The 9,426-nt window shown below is 36.6% G+C and overlaps 1 protein-coding gene and 1 pseudogene across 5 annotated transcripts in view; both read right to left on the bottom strand.

Moving 5' to 3' along the window:
* LOC106941291 (gastrula zinc finger protein XlCGF57.1-like) overlaps nucleotides 1–9,426 on the bottom strand; it is a 26,094-nt gene that overhangs the window by 5,298 nt on the left and 11,370 nt on the right. The window contains exons 2-3 of one of the 5 annotated variants that reach the window (XM_015024259.1): nucleotides 2,497–2,794; nucleotides 9–451 (exon numbers count right to left, since the gene is read on the bottom strand). In XM_015024259.1, the coding sequence (XP_014879745.1) occupies nucleotides 9–451; nucleotides 2,497–2,770 (717 nt within the window). In that variant the 5' untranslated portion in view covers nucleotides 2,771–2,794. Of the gene's footprint in view, nucleotides 1–8; nucleotides 452–2,496; nucleotides 3,071–9,426 lie in introns of those variants that run through there. The other 4 variants (XM_015024256.1, XM_015024255.1, XM_015024257.1 and 1 more) reach the window with 4 other exon arrangements.
* The window catches only part of LOC106941290 (gastrula zinc finger protein XlCGF57.1-like), a 14,078-nt pseudogene continuing 11,249 nt past the window's right edge, over nucleotides 6,598–9,426 (bottom strand).

The raw sequence follows: 9,426 nt of genomic DNA, 5'->3' as shown, positions 1-9,426 counted from the left end.
ATTCTCATGTGGTCAATTAAACGACTCTTGTAAAGATATCTTTTTCCACAGGTTGAACATGTGAAAGGTTTCTTAGCCGTGTGAGTTGTCATGTGTGTTGTCAAGGAATTATTTTGAGAAAAGGTTTTGTCACAAATTTTACAAGAACATAGGTTTTGGTTTGGGTGAGCTTTCTTGTGTGTTTCTTGTTCTGAACTGTCAGTTTTGTCTTTCTGCTGTTTGTTCACCAAAATGTCGTCAGTCTCCTGTTTCAGCACAAGCTGCTCCTCATCCTGACTGATGCTGAGTTGCTTCTCTTCCTCTTTGAACTGTTGAGGTTCTGGTTCCTGTTGTTCCTGTTTTATCTGCAGAGGTTCTGGTTCCTCTTGATTTAAAGTGTATCTTCCCTCCTGGTTGCTGAGCTCACTCAGAACCTCCTCCTCCTCTTTACACGCCCACCTTTGTGGGAGAGCTGGACAAAAAGACAAAAAAAAAAAAGAAGCTTTTAAATGTGAGTCAAACAACAAACCTTTCACTTTAATTTATTGATGCATCTAAACAGTACTTTTAAAGGCTTTTCTAAAATAAACTCAACAAATGTACTTCTGAACAGAATGGAACTAGATGTGAGTCAAAATATTGTATCAAGGACTTCCTGATGAACAAGCAATGTGGCAATAGTTTTTCCTAGTAGCCCCGAGACAAATTTTCCAAAAAACCTTTTTCCTCCAGATAGAACTATATGGCTCAGAAATGTGGTTGCTGTCCTTCCATAGAACCAGCTCCCTCTTCTGCATCGCTCTGTAGTTTTTTCCTCTAAAACTGCAGATATATCGCTGAAATCTTCGCTGAAATCGTTCTCAACTTCCTCGGCTTCTGCGTATGCAGCCTTAGTTGTTTAAGGTTCGATTTACCCTGTGAGAAATATTTCTTATTGAATGCTGTAAGAAATATTTATTGATTTATTAATAAGCAATTAATAAATATTTATTTATTACTAAAGTTTTTGCACACAGAATGAAATCACAATAGTTAATATTTTTAAGACATGGAAGTGGTTTTGTCTACCCAGCATAGTGAGTTCCTCCATCATTTGTTCCTTACTATTGTGGGGGGCAGTGAGGGCTCAGCAGCGCTGGCCAATAAGGCTGGGCTACTGGACACATTCATCAGCTATCTATGATGGGCTAATTGCTTTTTAAGAGCCATTTTTAAGAGTTACTTTGGTTACAGTGATGGCACTGCTTGATCAAAGTCAAAAGAGACAGCTCACAATTTAAATGGCACAAATTCCTTCAAGCTGCAAGAAAAGATTTTATCTTCTTCAGAGTGCCTCCAAGTGCAGCTCGGAGGCACTCAAACTTGAAACAGAGAGTTTTATTTTATCTAAATAAAAACCATAATGGTCAACAATAAATAATAAATAATCTGGGGACTGACTTTTCCCCAGATTATTTAGTCTAACAGCCGTTCCACTACCTGTTTTACGGATTCAAGTATGACAACAAATACCAAAATAAAAATAGTCTTCAGCGAACGTGTGTGGTTCCATTAAAAAATAAAATCCCGCCGTACCAGTAATGAGACAGGGGTGCCTTCAAGTATGCCAAACACTCGGAAATATGCAGTTCGGCCAGCCGGACTGCGAATCTTTCAGGCGTTAACTCCTCTTAAAGATTTACTTTGTACAAACTGGGGTGCTGCACCATATTCTGTGACATCTGTAAATAGTGACTGTAGGAGGCGCTGTTGCACTTCACATCACACTTTGCTATATTTATGGACACAGAATATGAGAGCGCTCATCATATAGTGGGACCACTCTGTAACTAAATATTTAAAACAAACTTTTTCTGCTAACTCTCTCCTTCCTAAGTAACCATCTGACCATTAGTATTGGGACGTTACTTTTTATTATTATTTAAAAAAAAAAAAGCTTTATTACTATTAATAAAAGCTTTGCCATTTCTCCAAATAGCAAAGCTTTTATTATTTGGATAAATAATAAAATAATGTTGTTGGTTTTCACAATTATTCAAGAAAATAAGAAAATTATTTTTTAATTAATTAGATTGCATTTTAGCAAAGCTTATTTATTCACAAATGTAAATTCAATAGAATATTCCTTGTTTAGAGACTTTTAAAACTAACCTATTTAACTACTTGCAGCTACTCTTTCATTCAAGAAACGGAAAGGCAATTAATACACTTGGTGCATTGCTCAACTTCAATTTACGTGCATAATGTTGCAATAACCCCTGGCTGATGTTGTTACTTTTATAAGGTATGTTTTTGTTGTATATTTACTGTACCTAGTTCTTTAAAACAAGAAGTCATAATCCAGGTCACTGTTGATAATTCCAAATCTATGTAATGTTTTCAGACGGATTAGTTATTCCAGCGTCTTTTGGTTTGGTGGAATAGTCCTTTAAATATTTTTACAAGTACAGCGTAGCCAAAAAGAGCTTTCTATAACCTGTCTCATCAGTACTAGTAAAACGTGAAGGGGTTTCATACATATTCGGTGTAAGTTTATCATCGGCATCTGGGTAAAGTCCAGGAGTCTGCGCTGATCGTCCGTCTCTTCCTCGATCTTAACGTTGATTTCTGTCTGATCGTCCATCTCTTCCTCGATCTTAACGTTGATTTCTGTCTGATCGTCCATCTCTTCCTCGATCTTAACGTTGATTTCTGTCTGATTCTCCATCTCTTCCTCGATCTTAACGTTGATTTCTGTCTGATCGTCCATCTCTTCCTCGATCTTAACGTTGATTTCTGTCTGATCGTCCATCTCTTCCTCGATCTTAACGTTGATTTCTGTCTGATCCTCCATCTCTTCTTCGATCTTGACGTTGATTTCGTTCAACTCTGTGAATGTTTCTTCAGCAGGAGTTACCTGCACGTTTATAAACTCTCCCTGAGGTTGAACTGAAGACATTTTTACTGCAAACCCTAAAATATTTACCTAAAACACCAAACTCGTCTTCAGACAACCGTCTCACAAAAGAAAAGCTAATGCTAGCCCGTGTGCTGTTTGTATCTTTCGTGTGTTTCACTCTGGCTGTACTGAAGCAACGGTAAACGACTTTTAGTTCCGCTTTGAATTTTCCGCTTTGAGCCTCCTCTTATAAGTTTTATTAAATAAAATAGTGTTCTTGGGAGGTCCATACATTGTTAGTGTAATTTTTGGAAAATAGCTTTTTTTAGTTGTTTGTATAATTTTATATGGAAATACTTACCTACTTTCATAGCAACGATCTTTGTAAGCCTGAAATGTTGGTTTGTGATAACTTTGTGATAACTCAAGACCAAGAATAAGTAGGGAGTGCATAGTTAGAACAGATTGAAAACAACACTGAGCATGCATTTTTACAATAATTAATAAAGTGCCGCTTGAGTGAAAATCACTCATGTCTGCTTGGTACCTAAGAGTGAACATTTAGCTCTGTTGTTTTACCTGACTATTCTGTGGTCATTATTAATTTATTTCAGTACTTCAGATCACCAGAGTAGTATATAAAATAATGACACAAACTAATGTTTTCAAGCTTTTTCAGTTAATTATGAAATTTTATGCTTTTTATTAAATGTTTTTATAAAAGCTTTATTTACTAAAGTTTTTCATAAAATGTTTATATTAAACTTTTAATGTTCAAATAAAAAAAAATACATTTTGTCAGAAATGTGGCCTGACACGGAAGCATCTTCATGCTGCCACCTACTGACAAGAACCTGCTACTACACCTACATTGTTTCAGCTGTTGTAGAAATCAGTGACTCCGCCATTTTTCTACAATCTGTGCTTCTGAATTTATTTCAATGGATTTTAAACATTCATATGTTTAAATAGTCACATTCAATAACATGGAATATTAAGTTTATTTCAGTGGCTCAGTCAGTTCAGTGAGTGAATGATGTGATTAGAATATAACTTCAGATCAACAAACAGAAATATTTTATTTCACAAATGTGGGTTTGAAGTCAGTTATCCAAAAACGCTTTTTAATCTTACAAAAGAACCTCATTGGAAAGTATAATTCATTGAGTTTAAGTCTTCTTAGTACGTACAAGAGTGGCTAAAATTATTTTAATGGCACATCGGGTTGTAGTTTATAGGGTTAGGGTTATAGGGTTTACATTGTTGGTTGACTTCTGCTGTGATATAGTATTACTGACCAATTTTATTTCTAAAAGAATGATGGTTTTCAATTAGTTTTAATGAAAAACGTTTGACCCTATGCGAATAACTGTGAAAAGTTGAGTATGTTTTGATTTTTTAAAATGTATTTTTAAGTAAAACATCTCAATTTAAAGTATTGGGGTAGTAGGACACTTGGTGTAATGGAATAAAAATATTTTAGTCTGCTAGAATTTATTGTTTTTTTCACTCACGGTCTATATTGTCCGTAATAGAGTTGACATAACATACCGCAAAACATATGTTTTTTCTGAGAAAAAATTATAAAATATGTAGCTAATGTTTGGCAATTACAGATTTTTTTTTAAAGTTTAATGCCTTTTTCAGTAGACTACCTAAAGAACTTTTTAAGAAATGAAAAGCTTGTCATTTCTTGAAGTGCCAAATGTATCTCCAATTATAGAATACCTTCAGAAATACCTTCACGTTTTTACTGATGAGATTTAGAAACAGGTTAAAGACAACAAGACACAAGATAGGAATTTTCTTTGGGCTGATGTTGAACTCAAAATAAAGTACTCAGGAATAACAAATCTGTTTCAGCTGGAAATATTAAATAATTAGAATGATAAACCCTGACCTTTACCATTTGCTACTCATTATATAAGATCAAAACATAGTTTATGTTCAATGACTCCCTCAGCTCGACCTCACCAGCTTAAGAAAGCACTAAAGTTTATGCTTAAAATGATTAATTGTACTTATGTTTTGTAAGTACAATTACAAAGTACAAAACATAAGTACTTTTGGCTCATATTTTGTGTTCTCTTTTAATTGTATAAGTAAAGCACTTAGTCTGTTAAGTGTTCATTGAAAAATGAATATTGACTTTATTAAAATTCATGCAATGGCAGCGAGGAAGAGATGGGTTCTGTGAACTGCTGCTGTTTGTATAATAAAGGTTTTCCTGATTTACTATTTGTTTCAAACAGAAGGTTTTACTCCAGTCTCTTGATTCCAGCCAAATCAATGAACGACCAAAGCAGAATTCAAAGATGGAGGTTTGTACTTATGTAAATCTATTCTGTCACAATCTAATAGACAGAAAAAAAAGAAAAATACCCTGATTATGATACTTTATAAGCTGAAAAACAGCAAATGAGCACACGGGAGACGCAGTCCATGATACTCATATCATATCATTTATTGAACAAACCAGTTCAGCCCAATTTACAGTTCACTAATTTACTGCATATATAATCTACATATTCCATCAGACATAAACAGCAATATTAGCTTTCCTTAAACCAGAAATAATCCCATCAACATCATATTTTGTCACAATTCCATTAGGTGACATGTGCATATTTAATCACAGACAGGGTTCATGGGTATTCGTAAATTGGCATAACTATCTTTGAATTCAAAATACTTTAATCAAGTGAATGCATTAAATCTCAGCTGATAAAAAACGGCAGAGGAACAGGCAGCTCAGAGTCCCCATACACCGCCTACTGGTGAAACACTGTTACTACACCCATAGTCATTAACCCTTGTCCCTCAGTGGGGTCGGGAGGGGTGCTGGTGCCTCTCCAGCTAGCGTTCTGGGCGAGAGGCGGGGTACACCCTGGACAGGTCGCCAGTCTGTCGCAGGGCAACACAGAGACACACAACCATGCACACACACACTCACACCTGGGGGCAATTTGGAGAGGCCAATTAACCTGACAGTCATGTTTTTGGACTGTGGGAGGAAACTGGAGTACCCGGAGAAAACCCACACATGCACAGGGAGAACATGCAAGCTCCATGCAGAAAGACTGGGGCTGGGAATTGAACCCAGAACCTTCTTGCTGCCAGGCAACAGCTCTACCAACTGAGCCACTGTGCAGCCCCAGTAAAATAACAGCTTCTTCTAACTCTGCAATAAAGAAATGCATGCTCCTTTTTTTTCCCCTTTTATGTGCACAGACCAGTGGGCATCACAATTATATAAAAAGTTTTTATCATTTTTTAAAATCAAAAATTCAATCCATATCATCAATACATTTTCTAAGCAGAAAAAAACATTAAAACCATGACAAAAATGCATCAATTTCTCCAAATCATTGAAATAAAACAGATAAGTACAAAGGAAAAACACACAATGAAGATTACGAACTCATTGTTTCTTTGAGAGACAATCTCTCCCCTACTTTGAATAAATACAATGGAAATAAAAAACTGCCAGAATGAAGTGAATGTTCAAGTATTCCAGCTAAATATCAGATTTTAAATGCTTTTTGTACAAAGCTGCTACATTTAAAAATGTAAGTCGGTTTCAATTACTCCACTTCCAAACAGCAAGTTACTGAGAATCTTACTTGAGGTTCACATTGTGCCATCAAACTGTGAGTTCTCATGTGAACGGTTACATTTCTTTTGAGTGAAATATTTTCTACAGGACCAACAACAGAAAGGCTTCTAACGTGTGTGAATCTTCATGTGATAACGTAAACTGGATCTACGCACAAAACAATTTCCACAGATCTCGCATGAGAATGGCTTCTCACTTGATCTTGTGTGAATTTTCATGTGAACACTTAAACTGTAATTATGAGTGAACCTTTTTCCACAGGTCCCACATATGAATGGCTTCTCACCTGTATGAATCTTCATGTGAGAATTTAAACCGTGTTTTCCAACAAAACTTTTTCCACACGTCCCACATGAGAAAGGCTTCTCACCTGTGTGAGTTCTCATGTGATAAACTAAGTGAGATTTATTTATGCATTTTTTTCCACAGGTGCCACAAGACAAAGCCTTCTCACCCGTGTGAAATCTCATGTGAATATTTAAATTGTTTTCATAAGCGAAACGTTTTCCACAGGTTCCACACAAGAAAGGCTTCTCACCTGTATGACTTCTCATGTGAGCAGTTAAGCTATTTTTATAAGTTAAACCTTTTCCACACATCTCGCATGAGAAAGGCTTCTCACCAGTGTGAATTCTCATGTGAAGTTCTACACGTTTTTTAAGAGTGAAACTTTTTCCACAGGTCCCACATGAGAAAGGCTTTTCACCTGTGTGAAATCTCATGTGTACAGTTAAATTAAATTTACAACTGAAACTTTTTCCACAGGTCGCACATGAGAAAGGCTTCTCACCTGTGTGAGTTCTCATGTGATTAACTAAGTCAGATTTATTCAAGCACTTTTTTCCACAGGTGCCACAAGAGATAATCCTCTTACCTGTGTGAAATCTCATATGAACAGTTAAACTTTCTTTATGAGTGAAACGTCTTCCACAGGTGCCACATGAGAAAGGCTTTTCACCTGTGTGAACTCTGATGTGATTAACCAACTGAGGTTTCTTCCGGAAACTTTTTCCACAGATCTCACAAGAGAAAGGCTTATCTGCATGAATCGCCATATGAGTAAGTAACTGATAATTACAAACAAAACTTTTCCCACAGATTGTGCACGTGTAAGGCCTCTCACCTGTGTGAATTCTCATGTGTCTGCTTAAAGAGCCGTTTAGATGGAAACTTTTTCCACAATCTGCACATGTAAATGGTTTTTCGCCTGTATGAATTCTCATGTGATAACTAAAAGTACTCTTGTAAGCGTAATGTTTTCCACAGATTGAACATGTGAAAGGTTTCTTAGCCATGTGAGTTGTCATGTGTGCTGTCAAGGAATTATTTCGAGAAAAAGTTTTATCACAAATTTGACAAGAATATAGTTTTTGGTTTGGGTGAGCTTTCTTGTGTGTTTTTTGTTTTGAACTGTCAATTTTGTCTTTCTGCTGCTTGTTCACCAACATGTCGTCAGTCTCCCGTTTCAGAACAAGCTGGTCTTCATCCACTTCCTCTTTGAAATCTTGAGTTTCTGGTTGCTCTCGTTCCTGTTTTATCTGCAGAGGTTCTGGTTCCTCTTGTTCCTGTTTTATCTGCAGAGGTTCTGGTTCCTCTTGTTCCCGTTTTATCTGCAGATGTTCTGGTTCCTCTTGATCCCATTTGATCTGCAGATGTTCTGGTTCCTCTTGATCCCATTTGATCTGCAGCGGTTCTGGATCCTCTTGATGTAAAATGGTGTTTTCCGGGTTGCTGGGCTCATTGAGAACCTCCTCTTCTTTACACATGCAGCATTGTGAGAGATCTGGAGAAAAAGACAAAACAAAAGCTTCAAAATGTGAATCAATGAACCCTTCACTTTCATTAACAAAAACTAAAATAAAAACAGTCTTCAGAGAACATGTGCGAGTCCATAAAATGTATTATTTGGAGCATAGTCATTCCAGAGTCTTTCAGTTTGGTGAAACAACCCTTTAAATAGCTTTACATAGTGTTATAGTCAGGACCACCTAAGCAGAAACCAATTCTAGACCAAGATCAGTGCCCATGTCAGAAACCACCATTGTCTAGACTATTAAACAAATCAATTAAGGCAATACCATAGTGGTAAACAACACTCAACTATGAACACTGTACAAGGCACAACAAGAAGTAACCAAGAGAAGGCACACCAAGACTGTTCTCACTCTCCCTCCCGCTGCATGAAGCCAGGCAGCACACAGCGCTGTAACATCTGCCACCATGACAAGGTGACAAAAACAATCAAAGAGCAACAAGCATGCTTCGTGTGCTGTTTCGTTCTTGTGTTTATTTTATTCGCTAATTAAATAAATATCAATGTATATAATTAAATAAAATAATAATAGCAACTGAAGTTTACACAGAGCATTACAAGAACGGCTCTCGGTGAGGCTCCAGTCCTATTTTCTTTGTAAAGAGCCATTCAGAAGAATCGGATTGTTTGTGAATGTCACATCACTATATAGCAGACTTTGGCACTTTAATTTCTGAGCCTGCCAATATTTGCATCCCTGTCAATTGTCTTATTGATATAAAACTTATTGCAGTAGCTCAGAGAAGAACTGTGATTATGCAGAAAAGCTTTCATCTTTCTTAACTTCCTAATCATCTGAGTTAACAGGGGATGCATATTTTGGCACAGCAAATTATGACCCTGCCGATATTTGCATGGCCTGATTTTCAGCTCAGAAGGTGTCGTATAGATATGAAAGTCACTCTGGTAGCTCAGAGGATATGTGTCATTATGCATCATATTTCATATAACATATTACCATTATGTTACCAATATTTTCACATTGCAGGACATGCATTTTCTTCAGGGACATTTGGAGGCCGCTGATGACCTTCCTCATCTGTCGTCAGTGGACTATTTGATCTTATGCTTTCATTATGTTACAACAAAGGCTAAGACACCAACAACTGATACCACCAGCACTGTCAAGAACCCCCCCCC

The sequence above is a fragment of the Poecilia latipinna genome, unplaced genomic scaffold, assembly GCF_001443285.1.
Source record: "Poecilia latipinna isolate Pla-1442-1.1 unplaced genomic scaffold, P_latipinna-1.0 Scaffold3588, whole genome shotgun sequence".
In the NCBI taxonomy this organism is placed as follows: domain Eukaryota; kingdom Metazoa; phylum Chordata; class Actinopteri; order Cyprinodontiformes; family Poeciliidae; genus Poecilia; species Poecilia latipinna.
This window is presented reverse-complemented; position numbering and strand designations above follow the sequence as displayed.